At 55.4% G+C, this 22,158-nt stretch overlaps 1 protein-coding gene across 6 annotated transcripts in view; it reads left to right on the top strand.

Moving 5' to 3' along the window:
• FRMD6 (FERM domain containing 6) overlaps positions 1-18,390 on the top strand; it is a 42,092-nt gene extending 23,702 nt beyond the window's left edge. For 4 of the 6 annotated variants that reach the window (XM_064659627.1, XM_064659625.1, XM_064659628.1 and 1 more), the window contains 13 exons: positions 5,822-6,000; positions 7,127-7,217; positions 7,416-7,591; positions 8,158-8,234; positions 9,698-9,884; positions 10,994-11,149; positions 11,770-11,835; positions 11,924-11,992; positions 12,675-12,849; positions 14,076-14,411; positions 14,499-14,624; positions 15,319-15,410; positions 15,518-18,390. In XM_064659627.1, coding sequence (XP_064515697.1) covers positions 5,902-6,000; positions 7,127-7,217; positions 7,416-7,591; positions 8,158-8,234; positions 9,698-9,884; positions 10,994-11,149; positions 11,770-11,835; positions 11,924-11,992; positions 12,675-12,849; positions 14,076-14,411; positions 14,499-14,624; positions 15,319-15,410; positions 15,518-15,802 — 1,935 coding nt within the window. In that variant the 5' untranslated portion in view covers positions 5,822-5,901 and the 3' untranslated portion in view covers positions 15,803-18,390. The remainder of the gene's footprint in view (positions 1-5,821; positions 6,001-7,126; positions 7,218-7,415; positions 7,592-8,157; positions 8,235-9,697; positions 9,885-10,993; positions 11,150-11,769; positions 11,836-11,923; positions 11,993-12,674; positions 12,850-14,075; positions 14,412-14,498; positions 14,625-15,318; positions 15,411-15,517) is intronic. The other 2 variants (XM_064659630.1, XM_064659629.1) reach the window with 2 other exon arrangements.
• Positions 18,391-22,158: the final 3,768 nt, after the last annotated feature.

The raw sequence follows: 22,158 nt of genomic DNA, 5'->3' as shown, positions 1-22,158 counted from the left end.
GGATCCCGCAGCCAAATCCCAAGGGATTTATGGCAGCTGCTGCTGGTGTGGGCTGCAGCCTGCCCACGGAGAGGGGAGCAAAGGCAATTCTTCACATCCATGTGCATCCTTCAGTGTGATGCCTGTGGTCCTGAGAGAGGGATCGGACTCTGGGAGGTTTGGGCTTGTTGACACTGGGGGATGGTTCCTAAAGTTCCTGGGAATGCTGGGGGACAGGAGCTGAAGTCGGCTGGGAGAGCTGGGCTGTCCTGAGCACGACCCTCTCCAACCCAGTCTTGATATTGTTCTAATCCCAACGGCTCAGGCGAAGTTTGCCGGAAGGAAATACGATGGAAGGGGCTGGTTCTATAGCAGGAGAGGGAAGAGGAAAAGCAGGCGCCGTCCCTCCCTCGCTGGAGCCTTTGCCAGGAGAAATCCATCTCCATGTCCATCCTTGGCGGAGGCTGGGACGCTTTATTTATATTATAGTGCTCCAAAGTAAGGCAATGAAGAGGCCTGGCATGGCTCTTCCTCGGGTTGAATGGAAAATCTGCCCTTCCAGGCTGGATTCGGCTCCGTGCACAACAGAAGAACGAGCAGGGGAGCAGTTTCCTGAGCTGCCGTGGCTTGGCCTGTGTTTTCCTACGGAATGTGATGTCCCATGGGGCTTGTCCCCAGCAGGACAGGACAGAGGGGCCATTATCCCATTTTTTGGGATGATGCACATGGCTCAGCCATCCCCGGGTGTCCCAAGCACCCGCTCTGCCCATTGCTGTTGTCCCGTTGCAACAGGCAAAGGAGAGGAGGAGGAGGAGGAAGAGGAGGAGTGTTGCAGAGGTGGAGACAGGCGAGCTCCTGAGGGAACCTTCCCTGGAGAGGCTTTTTGGATACCCCCAGCACTCGGGGGTATCTGCTGGGGCTGGTGGGGGCTGGCCCCCGGCTGCCCAGGCTGAGTTTCCAGCATCCAAATAGCTTTTGTGGCGGATGAAGTAATGGAATATTTATAACCGAGTCCTTTTTCCCAGTGAAGGTCTCTTTCATCTGCCTCCCTTCATTAGGAGGAAACTGTTGAGTTCATGAAGAATTGGAGACGATTTTAATTACGGGGCAACCGCAAGCAGGAATTAATCTGGCTTTTGGGTTTGGAGAAGCTGCATTAAGTGACGGCCTTGAAACTTGTAATAACAGCTCTGCGCATACCTGAGCCCTATGATGTGGGGTGAGACCCACTCCAAACGCTTAAAAACCAGAAATTCCTGCCCCGTGAATTCACCTTCCCATCTCTCTCTGCGCTCTGGGCAGCCTCTGGCTGCGGGATGGCCCGTGCCTACGTGTGGGTCCTGTGCTGGATCCCTTCCCTCGCCCCTGTTGTGGTTCGGGAGGGCTGGAACAAAAGCCCGGGGGCGGGTTGGAATCGTGGAATTGTGGAGCGGTTTGGGTTGGGAAAGACCTCTAAGATCGCGTCCAGCCATTCCCCCAGCACTGCCAAGCCCACCACTAATCCACGTTCCCAAGTGCCACGTCCCCACATGGCTTTTAAATCCCTCCAGGGATGGAGATATCTGACAGGGCAGCTGTCAGGGGCAAATTTTTTTTAAAAAAATGGATATTTTGGCAAGGAGGGGGTGAATCTGTGTGATGGGAAATGGGCTGGATCTGCCTGGAGGCTGCAGATCATGGCTGGGTTGAGCGGGGGGGTCACTGTGATGTCCGGTGGGTGCCACAGGGCTACCAACCTGACCCAAACCCATCAGGATAGAGACCTATCTGCTTCTTTTGAATGTATGGAGTGGGAAAAATGCTGCCCGTGCATCAAGCCTCTCTTCTCATCCACGGAATCTGCACGCTCGGAGCAAAACCCCACCTCAGCCGGCAAGTCCAAGCGATGTTAAACCCCCAGCCTGGAATTGCATCCAAATTTGTATTTCCAATGAGAGCCTGTCACGCTGCTCCAGCACCTCCATCTGAACCAAGCCCAGCCTCTCCCTGCCCTCAGTGTTTGCAGGATCCCGGGATGAATAAATCCCTCGCCGAGTCAGCAGCGCCGGCCCCGGCTGCTTTTCCAAGCAGGTTCATGGCGTGATGTTTTCTTTACAGCAGAGCTTTGTGGCAGGATTTATCCCATGGCATCAGTACGAGGGAGGGGGACAGTATTCCAGCAGCCTGGGCTGGAAAACACGGCGGATCGAGGAATTTTCTCTGGAGCTACAAGGGATTTTCAGTGTGTTCCTGTGGAGTTTTAGTGGTCTTTTCCTATAGCATGGAAAACGTGGCTGGAAGAGCCGAATCTCCTGGAACTGCAGAGGCTGATCCATGCCCAAGTCCTCGTTCCCGAGTGTTTTTTCCAGCTGGCTTTGGTCTCTGGATGGAAAACCCTTTGGAAAACTGCCTGGGGTGGAGGTTCCCACCTGCAGTGTGGGATGACCTGTGTCACCCCCTCCGCTGTGTGGCAATCCAGGGGGGCTCTCCCTGCAATCCAGGATTTTTCCGGCTTGAAGCCAGGAAGGTTGGACTGGATCTTTAAAGGTCTCTTCCAAGCCAAACCATTCCATGGTTCTCTGTTTGTTCCTCATATCGACGCTTCCGCCGGAGCAGGAACGACTCCAAGGGCAGCGGCGCAGGGTCCCAGGGAATCAAAGCTGACATTGTCGGAATGAGCAGCAGATGCTTGGAAAGAATTTGCCGGCGTCTGGCCGAGGCTGCTGGAGGCACAGCACCCTGGAAAGGGCTTTGTGTGCCCTCTTGCTAAATCTGTGCAGCTCCAAGTGCTGGCAGAGCCCCCAGGGAAGCTCCTGGAACTGAGGGGGTTCTCCACAGGGACCATCCCTGTGTGGTCAGCTGATGGAATGTTCTCATTCAGCAGCAGGAACTGGGGTGTTTTCTAAAGAAAAACCGAAATGTATGGTTTGGGTTTTTTTCCTCCCATATCTGTGTTCTGCTGTCGGCAGCTTGTGGGGTTTCATCCCTGATGCTCTGGGAACAATCCAGGCTGCAGGAGGAGGGGAAAATACAGTGACTGGGGATGAACAGCCCTGGGATGCCAGAGAGTGACAGGACAAGGGGGAATGGCTTCCCACTGCCAGAGGACAGGGTTAGATGGGATATTGGGAAGAAATTGTTGGCTGTGAGGGTGGGGAGGCCCTGGCACGGGTTACCCAGAGAAGCTGTGGCTGCCCCTGGATTCCTGGAAGTGTCCAAGGCCAGGTTGGATGGGGCTTGGAGCAACCTGGGATAGTGGAAGGTGTCCCTGCCCATGGCAGGGGGTTGGAACTGGATGGTCTTTAAGATCCCTTCCAACCCAAGCCATTCCATGATTCTAAGAGCACCGTGGTGCCGTGGGGAAGCTCTGGGTGGGGGCCGATGCCTGGCAGAGAATCCCAGTGATGGATTCACCAGTAACTCAGGAGTGGCTGTGGTTCTGAGCCAGCTGTAGCCCACAGAGCTGCCATTGGAAGATGCTCTCATGAATCCATTGGGGCTGCAGGATACCTTTGGATGGGAGCAGGGCACAGAGGGTGCCGGAGGGTGCCCTGGGATGCAGCTGCTTTGCCAGGGATGTGGCTCCTCCTCATCACAACCCGTGCAAGTCGCATCACGCCCAGCCCCGCATCGGGGCACGGGAGCTGCTGGGCACAGGGCCGGGAGAGGACGTTTGCCAAATACCTTCAGCCCCGTTTCATTCACTCCTGGGGCTTTTAATGAACCTTGAAAGCAAGCCGGGTGCTGTTTGCTCCAGTCGGGATCAGTCGTGTCTGGGCACGGCCGGGACGCTCAGCCACGGTGCACAAACACAAGCACAGATGCAACACATGGCCACGACGTACAGGGGCAAGGCACAGCCTCAATGCATGGCCACGAGGCATGGATACTATGGATAGGGGCCGTGCATGGCCACGATACACAGCTGTGGTGCGTGGATGCAACGCGTGGATGTCGGGATGCACCACCACGATGTGTGGATGCAATACACGGCCACAACACACTGCCACAACGCATGGATGCAGTGCATGGCCACAATTCACAGCCACGGTGCTCAGATGCAGCACACAGATGTCAGAATGCACAGATACAATTCATAGGTGCCACGCTGCACCGCTGCAATGCAGGGGTGCAATGCAAGGCCATGACATGCGGATGCAAAGCACAGATGCAATGCGTGGCTGCAGTGCTCAGCCCTGATGCAGGGCCACAGCACATCGTCACGATGCAGGGATGCAATGCATGGCCACGATGCATATCTGTGACGCACAGATGCAAGGCATGGATGCCACAAAACACGCATGCAACGCACGGGTGCGGCGCGTGATGCACGGGTGCGGCGCGTAGAATCCGTGATGCAGCACCACAATGCAGGGATGCAGCGCATGGATGCAACGTGCAGGTGAAGTGCATGCAGTGTGTGGCCACAATGGATGCAACGCAAGGATCCCATTATGCATGGATGCAATACATGGCCGGGGTTCACAGCCAAGATGCGCAGATGCAGCGCGCGGATCCAACGCGTGGCCGTGATGTTTGGAGGCATTGCACGTTCACGCTGCACGTCACCATGCATGGATGCAGTCCACAGGTGCCATGCCACGGCCGTGATGCACATCTGTGACACATGGATGCAGTGCATGGATGCTACAATGCACAGATGCTACAATGCATGGATGCTACAATGCATGGATGCTACAATGCATGGATGCAGCGCGTGGCCACGGTACCACCATCTGTGGTCTGTGGATGCAATGCATGGATGCCACGATGCACCACCACAATGCACAGGTGCCAAAATGTAGATGCAATTCACGGCCACAGTGCGTGGATGCAATGCATGGATGCCACGATGCACCACCACAATGCATGGATGAGGTGCATGGAATGAGATCCATGTTTGAGATACAGGGATGCAGTGCACGGAATCCACAATACACGGACACAGTGCTGGGCGAGGCCTCGGTGGTGCAGACCCAAAGTGCCGTGGCGGTGAGATAGAGCATCACCTCCGGGTTTCCCAACTTCTGCAAAACCCCAGGAACCACCACCACCAAAAAAAAAGGCACCTCGGGGCAGTTTTTCCCTGCTGCACAAACATGCAAGTTCCAGGCTTTCGGAAGCCAAAGGCATTTCCATCTAGACCAAAGCAAATATTTGGTGACAAGGGAGACACTCTGCTGTCCTGGTGCCAGCGTAAATCTGGGGGTGAGGAAAAGGCTGAACTGGTTCAGGGTTTAAAGGTCCTTCCTCGTGGTGTCACGTGGGAATTTGTGTCCCCGTGGATGGTGGGTTGTGGGGTAAAAGGTGCTTAAGGAATATTCACCCTTGGGAATGAGGGTTGCATGGGGTCAGTGTCAGGATGGATTCACCAGCTCTGAATGGCAATTCCCATCTGCAAATTGCTGTTAGTGCTTGGATGGTTTTATTTAACCCCAGTAAAGAGTTGGAACTGGAAGGGATGTGGGGGTCCTGTTATGGGACCATCTCCTTGCCTTTCTGCAGCTGGCAGGGAAACCTCCCGCGTCCCACACCGCTCCGTGCTGGCACAGCTGGGTTGTTCCCAGCAGATAAACTTTTATTTGCTTTAAATATGCCAGGAAAGCCTTTCCTGAGGTTCTTCTGAACCCGAGCCTGGGGAACAAAACTGCTGGCTCAGTTTTTTTCGGGCTGGGCTGCGATCCTGCCCTGACCACAGCACCAGGCTTGGGGTGGGGGGTGGCTGTGCTGGGGTGTGCTCAGGGGTTTTGGGGGACACCCTGCTTCTGGGGGGGGGGGGGGGGAAGGATGTGCTGATGGGTGGGAAGGGGTGTGTGGAGCTGGGGGTGCCACGCACAGGGCTCAGCCCCACTCTGTCCCGCAGGGATGGCGCCCGCGGGGACCGAGGCCGCCCCGGCCCGCCGGTGAGGTGCCCCCCACCAGCCCCCCCGAGCCCCGAGCACGATGAGCAAACTGACCTTCCACAACAACAGAGTCATGCAGGACCGACGCAGCGTTTGCATCTTCCTCCCCAACGACGACTCCCTCAACATCATCATCAACGTAAGGCAGCGCGGGGGATGGCGGGGTGGGGTGTGGGCCTGGGGAACCCCCTGAGCACTGACATTTTCATCACACTCCGGGGGCTTGCAACCATTTGCACGCTCTGGTTTTGCCGCTGGATTTGATCCCGAGCCCGCCTGCTCCCGCCCTGCCGGAGAAATGCACAGGAGTTATTCCCCCTAAGGCTGCGGCAGCGTTTTACTCCTGCCTCTTCTTGACTCGATGTTCCGCTGGCAGCAGCGTGTTTGTCGGCGGGTGACCTGCTGCTTGGCATCCCACAGGGTGGCACAAGCCCCCTCCTTCAAGCCCTCGCTCCACAATCCACTCTGGATGGCAATTCAGCCTCCCAGGGAATAAACAGGAGGGGGTTTGGCTCTGGTTTGGATGCAGCTTGGAAGGCGAATTTCCCCCCACTTTTTATTGTTTGTTTTTTTTTTTAATCACCACCGCCGGGTGTTTCTTTTGATGCAGGAAAATTTTGAAATTGCTTTCAGGACTTAAAGGGAGCTCATAAAAAAGATGGAGAACGACTTTGTACACTGGCAGATTGTGTTAGGATAAGGGGGAATGGTTTTAAACTAAAAGAGGAGAGATTTAGATTAGGTGATAGGAAGGAATTCTTGGCTGTGAAGGTGGTGAGACCCTGGCACAGGTTGCCCAGAGAAGTTGTGGCTGCCCCTGGATCCCTGGAAGTGTTCCAGGCCAGGTTGGACAGGGCTTGGAGCAACCTGGGCTAGTGGAAGGTGTCCCTGCCCGTGGCAGGGGGTGGGACTGGATGATCTTTAAGGTCCCTTCCAACCCAAACCATTCTGGGATGGTTCTATGATCTATGATTCTATGAATGTTCTGTTTTCTGCCCCCAAAACCATCTCCCCAGTGCAGGGCTCCTCCACCACCCACTGCTCTCAAGCTGCCCCATGGTCCCTGGCAGAGCTCTGCTCTGCTTGAAGCACCCCAGGCTTTTGCAGACTTCCATAATGACCCCATGGAAAACTGAACCCCACAGCCCAGCCTGTCAACCCCCTCCATCCTTCTCGGGGTTCTGGTGAGGGGTTCAGTGGTGCCTGCCTGGCTCAGGTGGGCACAGGTGCAGCCAGGGCCACTCACGGGGTGTTTCTTTTTGCAGGTGAAGATTTTGTGCCACGAGTTACTGGTGCAGGTGTGTGACCTCCTGAGGCTGAAGGACTGTCACCTCTTCGGGCTCAGCGTCATCCAGAGTAAGTCAGGGCTCGTGCCATGGGTTTGGTGGTCCAGCCTGATGCCATCGTGGCTCAGCAAGAAGTGACGCCACCAGGTTGGGGGTGCATCCAAATTTTGGTGGCCTCGTTAGGGGATGGGGAGGGTGGGGTCGGGGCAGGGCTTGGCGGGATGCAGGACACACGTGGGGATGCTGATGCCACCTCTGTCCCACGCAGACAATGAGCACGTGTACATGGACATGGCCCAGAAACTCTACAAGTACTGCCCCAAGGAGTGGAAGAAGGAGGCCAGCAAGGTCAGCGGTGAGGTCTTGCATGGAGAGCTGACGGCAGTAAGGCCACCTCTGTCCCCGTCGCAGGTCACTTCCAGGACCCGGGAATGCAGCCGAGGGGTGTGTGGGGGGGGCACTTAGCCAGTGTGGGAGATGGGGGGGGTGGATGTGCAAAATGAATGAAAACAGGGTGGTGGTTGATGGTTGGCACTCCAAGTGCCATTTTTTTCCTTCCTTCCTTCAGCAGAATTTTTAAGGTCCCTCCTTCCGATTTCTAAAATCAATTTTTTGGTTTTTTTCTCTCTCCCCAAAGCACCTTTTCATTATTTCAGTGCCACGTGCCAAGGGGTCGGTGTCACGGCTCCAGCACTGGCACTGAGATGGGGACCAGTGGATAATGGACTGGGAGAGGGATAGCAGGAGTGGTAGGCAGATGCAGACCCCCTGGGGGTCTGAAACCCAGCCACTTGCTTCTTTAAACCCAAATCCCCTTCGAGTTCCAGCGGACTGGGGGGGAAAAATGGGTGTCAGACTCTTAATTGAGGAAAAAAATGCCACCGGAGTGAACCCACCCACGTGGGGCAGGGGTTGGCCATGAAGGACATGACCCCCAGAGAGCTGAGGTGAGGGACTGGGGCACAATGCCGGGGTTTCCACAGGAACCCTGAAAATCTCCTCCATTCCAGGGGATCGACCAGTTTGGCCCCCCGATGATCATCCACTTCCGAGTGCAGTACTATGTGGAGAACGGGAGGCTGATCAGGTAGGGTGCACTCCCCTGTCCCTGCTCACCCAGGCACCTGCTGGGGTGGGTGTGCAGCCTCGGGATGCTGTGGAATTCTGCTGGCATCCCAAAAGCTGAAGCTGTTTGTGGGTGGGTGCTGAGTGGCTTCTCCTGCCACACAGGGCAGGTGGGGACATGGGGACACTGCTCCCAGCCAGCCATGCAAAGCCTTTCAGGGGACCTGGGGACATCATGTTTAGGGATTTATTGGAGTTTAACCCAGAGCACAGCCTATTTTAACTCACCTTTGTGCCTGTGGCCAGGTGGGAGCTTCAGGTCCTGTTTCAGGGGCAAAGTGATCTTCAGGGTTTTGGGGACACGGTGGCATCTTCAGCCCCATGGGGATACTTTTGGGGGCTTATTCCACCTGGGTACAGTACAGATTTACACTGCTGAATGGGAAAAGTGAGCAAGCAACTCAGCAGTCAGCCCTGCTCACTTCCTAAGAGATTCCCAGCAGGAGGAAGGTGCTGGAGTGGTCTCCCACCCCACAGTCTTGGCTATGGGGTACCCTGCTGTATCCCCTAACCCTGCAGCACCTCCTACCCCTGGTGTGCTGTATCCCTAATCCTGCTGCATCCCCTAACCCTGCTGTACCCCCTAACTCTGCTGTACCACCTAATCCTGCTGTACCTCTTAATCCTGCTGTGCCCCCAACCCTGCAGCACCACCTAATCCTCCTCTATCTCCTAGCCCTGCTGTACCCACTAACCCTGCTGTACCCTCTAACTTTGCTGTATCCCCTAATCCTGCTGTATACCCTAACCCTGCTGTACCCCATAATCCTGCTGTACCCACTAATCCAGCTGTACCTCCTAGCCCTGCTGTACTCCCTAATCCTGTTGTACCCCCTAATCCAGCTGCACCTCCTCACCCTCCTGTACCCTCTAACCCTGCAGCACCTCCTAACCCTGCTGCACCCCCTAGCCCTACTGTAGCCCCTAATCCTGCTGTATCTCCCAACCATACTGCACCTCCTAATCCTGCAGTACCCCTAACCCTGCTGTACCCCCTAACCCTGCTATACCCCCTAACTCTGCTGTACCCACTAAGCCTGCAGCACCTCTTAACCCTGCTGTACCCCCTAACCCTGCAGCACCTCCTAATCCTGCAGTACCCCCTAACTCTGCTACATCCCCTAATCCTGCAGTACCCCCTAACTCTGCTATACCCCCTAACACTCCTGTACCCTCTAAGCCTGCAGCACCTCTTAACCCTGCTGTACCCCCTAACCCTGCTACATCCCCTAATCCTGCTGTACCCCCTAACCAGGGGGAGACGACTCTGAGAGATTGAAACCTGCAGGTGCCCAAAGGTGACATTTTTGGGGGAGCAGGCACAGTCCACGCCACAATGACGAAACCGGCTCCTCTCCCCTCTGCTCCTCCCTCCTCCCTCTCTCCTCTGCTCCTCCCTCCTCCCTCTCTCCTCTGCTCCCGCAGTGACCGGACTGCACGTTACTACTACTACTGGCACCTGAGGAAGCAGGTGCTGCATTCCCAGTGTGTCCTGCGGGAAGAGGCCTATTTCCTCCTCACCGCCTTCGCCCTCCAAGCCGACCTGGGAGACTTCAAGCGCAACAAGCACTACGGGAAGTACTTCGAGCCCGAGGCCTATTTCCCCGCCTGGGTGAGTGTTCTGTGGTGTGGTCCCTGCTCTGAGCTTGAGGGAGCCCCCGGGAAGTGGCTCAGAGGGTTCCCAGGCGGCCGCCGTTCCGGCTGCATCCCTGTCTCTGGCTTAATCCTGGTTATTAATAACCTGGGACAACTGCGGGGCTGGAAATAGCTGTGGGAAGGGAGGGTTGGGGTTGGTGTGGGGCTGGAGCAGCTCCTGCGCTGGGGGGGATTTCCCTGTGTGCTGCTGGGATGCTCACGGGGCATTCCCTGTGTGGCAGGGATTCCCTGTGTGCCAGCACAGCATCACCCCACCACCATCAGGTGTAGCCTCTCCAGCTTTGCAGTCCTTTGGGAACTGGTTTCGCAGAACCATAGAATCCCAGAATGGTTTGGGTTGGAAAGAACCTTCAAGACCATCTCATTTCACCCCCTGCCATGGGCAGGGACACCTTCCACTAGCCCAGGTTGCTCCAAGCCCCATCCAACCTGACCCGGAGCACTTTCAGGGATCCAGAGGCAGCCACAGCTTCTCTGGAAAACCTGTGCCAGGGCCTCACCTCCTTCACAGCCAAGAATTCCTTCCCAATATCCCATCTAACCCTGCCCCCTGGCAGTGGGAAGCCATTCCCTCTTGTCCTGTCCCTCCAGGCCCTTGTCCCAGGTCCCTCTCCAGCTCTGTTGGAGCCCCTTTAGGCGCTCAAAGGCCTCTCTGGAGCCTTCTCTTCTCCTTTCCAACCTCCTTCTTGTTTTTTTTCCAAAATTTGCTGGCTTCTCTTTTTCTCACACATGTCACTGAGGAGTGATGGCCCTGGGTCCATGTCCCCATTCACACAGGGAGTCTGAGCATGGCTCTCCTGGCCCAGCACAGGTGTCATCAGTGGTGTGAGCTCCATGGGCTGGGCACAGGGAGCACACATGCACTTCCCAGTGGGAAATCCTGCTGGTGAGAAGCTGTTGGCCGCTGTATCTATTTTATTTTTTCCTGCAGGTCTCTATAACAAATCGTGCTGCTCCCATTTCCCCTTTTCCCTTGGAATCACCGCTGCCCAGGAGCGCTGGGGCGGAATCGGGCCCTGAGCGAGCACGGAGCAGCTGGACAAACTTCTCCTCTCCTCCAAACAGGTGGTTGCAAAGAGGGGCAAGGACTACATCCTGAAGCACGTCCCCAACATGCACAAAGACCAGTTTGCCCTGACGGCCTCTGAAGCCCATCTCAAGTACATCAAGGAGGCCGTCCGGCTCGACGACGTGCCCGTGCACTACTACAGGTTGTACAAGGTGAGCCCCACCCAGGAGGTTTTGAGGTTTCTGGGATCTTGTTTTTGGCAGTCCCCTCTCCAGGAAATATGTCACAGAATCACAGGATATGCTGAGCTGGAAGGGACCCACAAGGATCACTGAGTGCAGCCCTTAGTCCTGCACAGGACCGTCCCCAAGAGTCGTATGCTGGGTCTTTCTCCTGGGAACAAAGGAGTTTGTTTGCTGGGAGATGGTGCTTCACAGGCCTTTTTGTAGCATCCTGAAGTTAAAAAGGAGAAGCTTTTGGGAGAGCACAGGATGCTGTGATAGAATCCTGGACTGGTTTGGGTTGGAAGGGACTTTAGAGGTCATCTCATTCCACCCCCTGCAAGGGGCAGGGACACCTTCCACTAGACCAGGTTGCTCCAAGCCTAGCCTTGCACACTTCCAGGGATCCAGGGGCAGCCACAGCTTCTCTGGGCAACCTGTGCCAGGGCCTCACCACCCTCACAGTATGATTATATTATTAATTTGGCACATTAATCATAAAATGGTGACTGGGGTGACTATCGGAGGATCTCTGAGCTGAGCTGGGGCTGATTTCTCCACTTCATGCTGCAAATTGGGTATTTAAAACCATGTAATTTTTTCCCCCTTAGGACAAAAGGGAAGTGGAGGCCTCCCTGACGCTGGGGCTGACAACACGGGGCATCCAGATCTTCCAGGTAGGTGGCTGAGGGAGGGTGATGGCTCAGCTTGGCTCCCTGCCCCTGCCAGCATCCTCAGCCAGGGCTCCCTCTCCTCTTTTTGCAGAACTTGGATGAAGAAAAGCAGCTGCTCTACGACTTCCCGTGGACAAACGTGGGAAAACTGGTTTTTGTGGTGAGTGCCACCATTTCCACCTGGAGCAGAGCTTCCAGCTCTGGGATCCTCAGCACAGGAAGGATGTGAGCCTGTTGGAGCAGGTCCAGGGGAGGTCAGAGAGATGCTCCAAGTGCTGGAGTCCCTCTGCTCTGGAGACAGGCTGGGAGAGCTTGGGGGGTTCACCTGGAGAAGAGAAGGTTCCAGGGAGACCTGAGAGCCCCTTCCAGGGCCTAAAGGGGCTCCAAGAGAGCTGGAAAGGGACTTGGGACAAGGGCTTGACAGGACAAGACAAGGGGGAATGGCTTCCCACTGCCAGAGGGCAGGGTTAGATGGGATATTGGGAAGGAATTCTTGGCTGTGAGGGTGGTGAGGCCCTGGCACAGGTTGCCCAGAGAAGCTGTGGCTGCCCCTGGATCCCTGGAAGTGTTCCAGGTTGGATTGGACGGGTCTTGGAGCAACCTGGGGTAGCGGAGATGAAATGAGATGATCTTGAAGGTCCTTTCCAGTCCCAACCACTCTGTGATTCCATAATTCCCCAGGTAGAGCATCTCCTGGGCTCTGATTTGGGTGTGGGGCGCAGTTGCCCAGACCTGAAGCGGGTGATTACAACCCGTAGGTTATCCATGGGCTGCAGCAGGACAGGGGGGAGCAATGGAGTGTTTTCCCTCTTCGGGGCTGATCTCTCCCTTCTCCCACACAGGGCAAGAAGTTTGAGATCCTGCCTGACGGGCTGCCCTCTGCCAGGAAGCTCATTTACTACACGGGGTGCCCGCTGCGCTCCCGGCACCTGCTGCAGCTGCTGAGCAGCAGCCACCGGCTCTACATGAACCTGCAGCCCGTCCTGCGCCAGGTCCGGCGCCTGGAGGAGAACGAGGGTAGGTCCCCTGCTGACAGGCTCCCAAATCCCACCGGTGACAGGCTCCCAAATCCCACCGGTGACAGGCTCCTGCCTGGCATTTTTCCCCTCTAGGAGTACCTGGTGTGCCAGCCCCGTGGCTGGGAGCGTGTCGGGGGGTGACTGTCCCCACGTCCCCCCGGGGTGTGCATCCTATGCCCCATCCCTGCCCAGCAGGATAATCTCCTGGCTGGGCTGGGTGTCCACCTTCCCACTAGATACTGAGGGATACAAGTGCTGCTAAGGGATACTAAAGGATACAAGATCCAAGTCCTGCTGCCATCCTTGATGGCCCAGTTCCTCCCAGTGCCCCTGTGCAGCATTTCCCAGTACCCCTCATCCCATCTCCAAACTCAGAAAGCCTTGTGAAAGCATCAGATCTTCTTCCTCCTCTTTCCCCCTCCTCATCTTCCTCTTTCTCTTCCTCATCTTCCTTTTCCCCCTCCTCCTCCTTTTCTTATTTGTTCTCCTTGTCCTACTCCTCTTTCTTCTCCTCTTCATCCTCCACATCTTCTTCCTTCTCATCTTATTCCTCATCCTCATCTTCATCCTCCTCTTCTTTTGTTTTTCTCCTCCTCCTCTTCTTCCTCCTCTTCCTTTTTCTCTCCCTCCTCTTCCTTTTTCTCTTCTTCCTCCTCTTCCTCTTCCTCCTCCTCTTCCTGCTTCTCTTCTTACTCTTTCTTCTCTTTCCCCTTCTCATCTTCCTTTGTCTTCCTCATCTCCCTCTTTCCCCTGCTCTTCTTCCTCTTCCTCTTTTTTCTTCTCATCTTATTCTTCCTCCTCATCCTCCTCATCTGCTTTCTTCTCCACCTACTCCTCAGCTTCTTCTTCCTCCTTGTCCTCCTCATCTTCTTCCTTCTCCTCATCTTCATCTTCCTCCTCTCTTTTTTTCCTCCTCTTCCTGCATCTCCTAATTTTCTTTCTCCTTCTCCTCCTCTTCCTCAACTCTTATTCCTCCTCCTCCTCCCCCTTTGAGGGGTAGCCCAGCACAGAGCACAGCAACTTTGAGGCCCCCCATCCCACCATCCCTAAATGCCACCAGGGCAGGGCTGGCTCCCTGGCTCCCCAGGTGTGTCCCCACGCTGGGCTCGGGTGGCAGTTCCCCCCAGGTGCCCCTGTGTGCCAGGGTGGTCCCTGCCCTTCCAGGGAATCCAGGGAGCCCCGGGGGGTTGAGATGCAGGCTGCTGACGTTGTTCTACCCTGCAGAGAAGAAGCAGTACCGGGAATCCTACATCAGCGACACCCTGGACCTGGACATGGAGCAGCTGGAGAAGCGCTCGCGCGCCAGCGGCAGCAGCGCCGGCAGCATCCGGCACAAGCGGCTTTCCCGGCATTCCACCGCCAGCCACAGCAGCTCCCACACCTCCGGCATCGAGGCCGACCCCAAACCCAGGGAGATGGGGCCCGACGACGGCTTCTCCGGCGCCGGCGCCCACCACAAGCTTAAGACCTGCAGCTCCATGACCAGCCACGGCAGCTCCCACACCTCCGGCGTGGAGAGCGGCGGGAAGGACCGGCTGGAGGAGGACTCCCAGGATGATGGTGAGACACCGGTTTGGGCTTTCCAGCGTGAGTCCAGGGTGTGAGGAGTCACATCAGCGGCTCGTCCCACCTTCTTGTCTCCGGCAGAAATCGAGATGCTGGTGGATGACCCCCGGGAGCTGGAGCAGGCTGGAGACATGGAGGTGAGCCCCGACATGTGCGTCTACATCACGGAGGACATGCTGCTGTCCCGCAAGTTCAACGGGCACTCGGGTAAGGCGGTGGCCGCTTTCACTTCCAGTTCCCCAGCCCAAGTCATACCTTTGGGGCTTGGAATGAGAGGGTGTTTAAGGTCCCTTCCAACCCAGGTCATTCTGTGATTCTTTGGTGTTCAGCAGAGCGGAATTAGCCCAAAGTGTCCGTTTGGGACACCGGGAAAAGCCTTTTGCCCAAGTGGGTTGAAGGAGAGATGGGGTAAAAAAAAGAGGAGACTGCCTCAAGTTGTGCTAGGGGGTGTTTAGGCTGATATTAGGGAAAATTTCTACATGGAAAGGGTGGTCCATCCCCGGCACAGCTGCCCAGGGAAGTGGTAAAGTTCCTATCCCTTCAGGGATTTAAAAGGATGTGGCACTTGGGGACATGGGTTAGTGGTGGCCTTGGCAGTGCTGCAGGAATGGTTGGACTCAATGATCTTCTCTGGAGCTGTGCCTGCACCCAGGGAGTCACCCACATTTCCAGCTCCGTGCTGGGAGGTTTCTGAGGTACCAGGCTCACTGGGGATGGCTTTGGATGCAGTTCTGGGGGATAATTTGGGATGCTTTGTAGGTAGTGGCACCCCGTTGAGCAGAGACTGCCTTGTGCCCCAAAGCAGGGACAAGCCCCAGGGGCAGCAGGGTTGGATCCCAAGAGAGCTGAGACACCTCAAAATTAACCTTGGCACCCTCCTCTTCCTCCCTTCTCCACGCAGGGCTTATTGTGAAGGAGATCAGCTCCTCCACCTCCAGCTCCTCGGAGACGGTGGTGAAGCTGCGGGGGCAGAGCACCGACTCCCTGCCCCAGGTGCGTGGCCCTGGGGGGGCGGTTCGGGGTGGTTCGGTGGGGCTGCCATTTTTCAGGATTCCCTTGGCTTCCTGGAGGGTCCTGAAGCCCCTTTGCTTTTCCCCCAGACGTCGTGCAGGAAATCGAAGACGTCGACGGACCGGCACAGCCTGAGCCTGGACGACATCCGGCTCTACCAGAAGGACTTCCTCCAGCTGGCCAACCTGTGCCAGGACACGGCGCAGAGCTACACCTTCGGCTGCGCCCACGGGCTGGACGAGGACGGGCTCTACTGCAACGGCTGCCTGGCCCAGCAGTGCATCAACATCCAGGAGACCTTCCCCGTCAAAAGAACCAGCAAATACTTCTCCCTGGACCTCACCCACGACGAAGTCCCCGAGTTCGTGGTCTGAGCGCCTCGGAGGGAGGGGGCAGGACCGGCTGCCCGCCCTCGGGGGTGGGGGAGGATGGGGCTCCCTGCCCTGCATGGGGGGGCGTCCACAGCGCCTTCCCCCCACCCTGCCCCGCTCCCTGTTCCCGTGGGAACCGCGGCACCGGGAGGATTGTCCCGATGGGGATCCCCGGGCACGGCGGATCGACTCCGGATGAGTTTGTGCCAAACACAAGTTGTCTTATTTCGACTGGGAGAAGCACAGCTCGCCTGACCAGCAGAAGCCCACCCGTGTTTTCTCCTTGTGGCCTCTTCCCCTCCTTGCCCCCCACCCCGTCCGGCGGCGGCTCCGCGTTGGCAGCTGGAGAGAAAGTGCCAGACTGTTGAGTTCAAGTCAAGCCAAAGAAATGTAAATAACCCTAAAGGCCAGTATGGGAAGGGAGAATTAAGCAATAATGATGTTCCGTGGAGGAAGGCACGGCTGGGGCAGAGCATCATCCCGGTTCTTCCAAAAACACGTGCTGGTGGTCAGGCCAGAACGGTTCCCAGCGAGGTGGATGGTGGCTGGGAGTTGGCAGAGCCATTTGCAACTTGTTTTAATCTTTTTCTTTAAAAAAAATTTTTTTTTTTTTGAGAGCAAAACCCCAAAACCAAAAAAAAAACAAAACAAAAAAAAAACACCTCAAAAAAAAAAAAAGAAAGCAAAGAAGGATGGAAAAGAACAGGTCCCATGTAAGGATATTGCAATAATGCATCTGAAAGGTTGAATATCTAGAGAATACATATATAAATATATCGAGGTATGTATGTTTATATATGTCTGGATCTTATAGACCCATTTGCATTTTACTCCTGCTCTAAAATCCCTTTTATACAAAGGAGCTGCCTCTCTTCTTTCATGAACTGTATAAATAATCATATTTTTTTTTCTAAGCACTAAGGTGAGAAAATAGACTTTCCTCTCGAGGAGAATATGTATGCAACTGCCTTGTATGTGTGGCTCTTCCCGGTGCAGTCTCTGTTGTATTTTCCCAAGGCTTTTCATGTGTCTTTAAGTCTCTTACAGTTGGAATAATTCTGCCAGAGGATGCTGGTGATGTGCTAGAAAAATCCAAGGGCGGTTTCTGAGTGTGTCCTAGGGAAGCCAGACAGCCCAGGTGGAATATTTGCCATCGGTACCGGAGGGTGAAGCATTACAGAGCTAATATTCACAGCACAATGCCTTTTTAGCAGATATTTTTAATTAGAGTTTAGCCATTGACAGCCAAAGTTCTGCCATATTTTGATACACCACCGTTTTTTAACTGGAAGCTTTTCTTAAAAAAAAAAAAGAAAAATTATAATTATTTTATAAATAAGCACAATCTTATTTTTGTAAGAAATGTTGGGGGAGGGAGCCAAGAAAGGGGAGCTGGTACCAAAAGAAAGGGAGCGTAGCTAGAGGCACAGTGCCAAAAAAACTCGGTGTTATTGGGATTTTTGGGATGTGGGAGCAGGTGTGGGAGAGCTTCAGGTGCTGCCGTGGGACTGTGGCACTGGCAGCATGTCCCCACCTCAGGATTTTGCATGACACGAGGGATTTTATGGGAAAATAATGTTGATATCCAAGTGCTGGCGGGGCAAGCAGGAGGATGGTGGTCCCTAAAGCATCCTTATCTCCCTAAATCCACACGGGGCAGCTGGTGGATGCTGCCTGGGGGCTCAGGGCTGTGTGCCCTGCTCTGGTTTTGGGGGGTCACCCCAAAAGCTTCTCCTGTGAGTGCCACATCTGAGGCTGGGATCCTGTTTGCCTCTCCAGATCCCCATCCATGGCTGGATTTGTGGTGTGTGCACCAGCAATGCGGGTTTCCATGTTGGTACAGGCAGGAAAATTCCCCAAATTCACCCCCAGCCTCTTTTTTTCCCCCTCTGCTGGGGAGTCATGTTGGCACCCCCTCCATCCACAGGATCCTCACCCACTGCCCTGCCGAAACACGGAGCTGGAGGGGACAAAAAGGGATAAATTGTGGAAAGAAATGCTTGACACTGCTCAGAATTGGGCAGGGGGGCAGCTAAACCAGGGCCTCTCCATTCCTCCCCCTCATCCCGTTATCCTGAAGCTGGACTGGAGCGTTGGAGTGATGGGGTTGGGATGATGTGTTGGGCTGTGATGGAGCTCACCCCTGGACGAGCAGGAGCAGTGCCAGGGTGCAGGGGGGACACAGAGGTGCCATTGGAGCAGGGGGGACACAGAGGTGCCATTTATTCCCGTTTATTCCGCAGGTGGCCGGGGCGGCTCCGGCAGGGACCGGGGGTGGCCGTGCCCGCCCTGCCCCTCGGGCCGTTCCCCCTGCAATAACGAGCTGTCTGTCTGCACAAAATAGTCCTTTCTGTGAAAGGATCTTCCCGTCGGGGGCGATGGGAGAGCCAGTGACTGTGTTGCAAAAGGAACAAAGAGAAAAAAAAAAAAAAGAAAAGGAAAAAGAAAAAAAAAAAAACACTCAAGGAAAACTGTACGAACTTCTCCCCCCACCCCACACCCCCGGAGCGAAATTCTTTTGTACCAATGAAGTTTGTTGTGTGCCTTTCGCGGTACGGCTGGACGTGACAATAAAGTGACAGTTGTTTGCATCGCTTTGACTCGTGGAGATCTGAAATGCTCCCGGGCTTAAGGGAGGGGTCTGAATTTAAGGACACGCTGCGTTTATTGTGCTCTCTGCTCCGGCGATCCCGGCTCCGGAGAGCTGGTTAAGGCAACTCCTGCCTCGGGCGGGGGAATGGATGGGCTGAGCCTTTCAGTTCTGATTTTTGGGGTGATTTTTGTGGAAGTGACAGCCAGGTCCAGCGCTCTGGAGCTGGGTGGAGGTGCTGGGGGAGCTGCAAGAGCTCCTGAAATAAGTGGGGTTAGGGGGTATCCACAGTAAGGGATGTAGATCCTGTGCTCCTTGCAGCTGTGCTTCCCGAGGGGATGTTCAGAGGGGTCCCCAACTCGCAGGAGTCCTGAGATAAGGGGGTGAACCCCTTGTTGTGGAGCTGGTTGGGAAAAGCCTGTCCCCAGGGCCCCCAGTCCTGCTCCCCACCTCAGGTAACAGGCAGGAGTGACCAGTGTGATGAGTGAGTCCATCCTCTGCCGGCCACGCTCCACCCCTTTAATCCCACTTTCTCCCTCCCCCTCTTCCTGGAGCGAGCTCTCCTTAGGGACAATAGGATGAGTGTTTGGGAGCAGCAGCCAGGTGAGTTTTCCCAAGGGAGGATCCTAAATTGATGTTTTTGTGTGAACCACCTAGTGTGTGATAGAGGGTTTGTGCTGCTTTTCTCCTCCACAACACCCAGGAGCACCATCCCATCTCCCACTAGTGCTAATTAAACTCCTCAGAACATAATTAGCCAGCCCTTTTCCTTGTGATTTTGCCAGTTTTTGCTGATCCTGGCATCTCCTTCCTCCAGCCAAGGAAAACTGTTATGGATGGTACAAACACCCACAGCCTTTCCGTGTCCCCATTCCCAGCTGTTGGAGCATCTCTGGATCCTCAGTGTATTTATCTTCTCACAGGGAGAGGATATGGAGTGACAGGACAAGGGGGAATGGCTTCCCACTGCCAGAGGGCAGGGTTAGATGGGATATTGGGAAGAAATTCTTCCCTGTGAGGGTGGTGAGGCCCTGGCACAGGTTGCCCAGAGAAGCTGTGGCTGCTCCATCCCTGGAAGTGTCCAAGGCCAGGTTGGAAGGGGCTTGGAGCAAGCTGGTCTAGTGGAAGGTGTCCCTGCCCATGGCAGGGGTTGGGATGAGATGATCTTTAAGGCCTGAACCATTCTGGGATTCTAAGATTTCATGAAGATGATGAAGAGCCTGTTCTCCCATAGGGAAGCAGCACCAGTAAAGCTTCTGGAGTGGTTTCTCCCAGTACAAGCCACTGTCCTGGGAGCCTGGATGCAACCATGCCCTATTTTAAGGCTGGGGGGCCCAGAAGCATGAAGCATCCCTAGTTTCTGCCTGCCTTTGCTGTCCATCTCTCCAAACACCCTGCGAGAGAGATGGCGGTGGAGACATGGGGCTGTATCCCCACTGTGCCCCTCCCCTGGCACCCTCAGCACCCACAGCACCAGGAGCATCCTGTGCCTTTTCTATGGGCTCCAAAAATAATTGCATGTTACCAGAGAATTCCCTTTGTCCTCTAAAAATACCCCTTGGCCCCAGCGAGGCGGGCACTGACCGTGGCCGGTCTCAGTGCCTAATTGCTGATTTCTGCTGAGACCCGACATTTTCGGGGCAGGAGGGAGGAGCACGAGAGAATCAGCAACTTCTGGGAGGGGGACTGCATTGTCTGCTGCTAAGTATAGCCTCCAGATTTCAGCCCTGGCCTAAAAAAACCCCTAAATTTTCCTAAAACCAGATGTGGAAGGGTTTTTTGGACCAGCCAGCCCTGTCTCCCCAGGGGTGAGGAGGGGAGCCGGCTCTTCCCTCCCCATGGGCTGTGTTTAAGAAGGGCTAAATAGGAATGAATTTAATGAATCCCCCTCCCTTTGATGACTCGGCCTCCATTTCTCCTTCATCTTGCCACGGGAGAGGTCTCCAGGGGAGGGAAAGGTCCTCCAGTTCCCATCCCAGCGTGTCCCCAGGCACCCACACTGGCCTTTTCCCTGGGATGCTCCCGGCTGCTGGCAGCCCTCCTGCTGCTCTGAGTTACCATTTCACAGATTTAAGCTCTGACAAAAAGGCTGCACTTGGGCCACCTCACCTCCAGTTTCTCCACTTCCAGACTTTGCACCTCCCGTCACCATTTGGTGGCAGCCGGAGAAGCCCAAGACTTGGGATTTGTAGGGCGACAACGCAGGGAAATGGCACCTTTATGGAGCCAACTGCAAAATGCACGATAGAAAAAGGGAAACGTTGCAGTTGTATCCTTAATTTATTAATTAATTTTGCAACCAGATCCAAATAAGAGCCGCTTTTTCCTGCTGTTAAGCAGCGATGGCTGTGCCGGGGCGGGTGCCTGGCACAGCATCCTCCTTTTATCAGCCCTTCCAAAACAGGCTGGACATACCCATCACCACCACCCCAATCAGGCACTAATGACTAATTGGTGATAATTACAAAAAAATCCCCCGTGTGCTGGTGTGTTTTTCAGGGCGTTTTTGGCACCCTGAAATTATCACCGGTTGCAGCAGTTTTAATTAACGCGGCGTTGGGGTCAACGTGTAGGGGTGGGGGTATCATGCCCTTGCCAGCTCCATGCTGGGTGCCAGGGGGTGCCAGTGGGGTGCCAGGGCTCCATGGACAGCTGTGGGCGGGGGTTTTGGGTGTCGGGGTGCCGTGCCAGGGCTGAGCTCCCGCGCCCTGCTTGGAGGGCAGCGGAGGAAATCAGTCATCGAAGGAAATCAGTCATCGAGTGTTGCTGTGGAAACGGGAGGGGAAACTTGGTTTGTGGCAGCCAGTGCCTCCCTGCCAGGAGCCCTGTGGAGCCTGGCCAGTGGAGGGGTGACACACAGCCCCCCTGTGCCCACTGCTGAGGCCCCGGGGGGCTCCCTCTGACACCCTCTGCGGGATGCTCCAACGGGAAGCTGCATCCCACAGTGCTGCTGCTGCTGCTGGGGGCACTGGCACGGCTGTTTTGGGGGGCTGTGCTGCACCCCAGCTCTGCTCTGCCCCTTCCCCAGCCCTGTCTGGGGAATACATGAATGTCCTTTCATAAAATCATGGAATCATGGAGCAGTTTGGGTTGGAAGGGACCTTAAAGTCCATTTTGTTCCACCCCCTGCCATGGGCTGGGGCACCTCCCACTAGATCAGGTTGCTCCAAGCCCCATCCAACCTGGTCTTGGACACTTCCAGGGGTGGGGTATCCCCAAATTCTCTGGGCAACCTTTGCCAGGGCCTCACCACCCTCACAGGGAAGGATTTCCATGAGCACACAGCTGGGCTGGCAGCGGATTTTTCAAGGGGCAGATGAAAGAAAGGAAAAAGCCACTTTATAAAAACCCAACCAGCTCCCTTGTGCTTCCAAAATCTTCCAGCTGAAATCCCAAAATCTAAGCATGTGGGCTTTTACTGATTGAAAAGAAAACATAAAATACTGAGTGATCCCTGAGATGTGCCCTGGATGGGAACTTCAGAGCTGGGAAGGGCTTGAGGGGACAGGGAAGGGCCTGGGGATGCCAGGGGGCTGTTGGTTGGGGTAGGGGAGGGAGTAACAGAGGGTTTTGAGGGGCTCAGGGGACATGAGGGATTTAGGAATAGAGTGTTTGGAGCCGTGTGTTGTGTGGGGCAAGGGAGTTCAGGGGGGCTGTGGGTGCAGGGATGGGTATGTGGGGTTTGGGATGTGTGATGGGTGCACGGGGTGTAGGGTGAAGGGTGTGTGATGGGTGTAGGATGTGTGATGGGGTGTAAGGAGGTGTGGGG

Source organism: Pseudopipra pipra, chromosome 6, assembly GCF_036250125.1.
Source record: "Pseudopipra pipra isolate bDixPip1 chromosome 6, bDixPip1.hap1, whole genome shotgun sequence".
Classification (NCBI taxonomy): Eukaryota; Metazoa; Chordata; class Aves; order Passeriformes; family Pipridae; genus Pseudopipra; species Pseudopipra pipra.
This window is presented reverse-complemented; position numbering and strand designations above follow the sequence as displayed.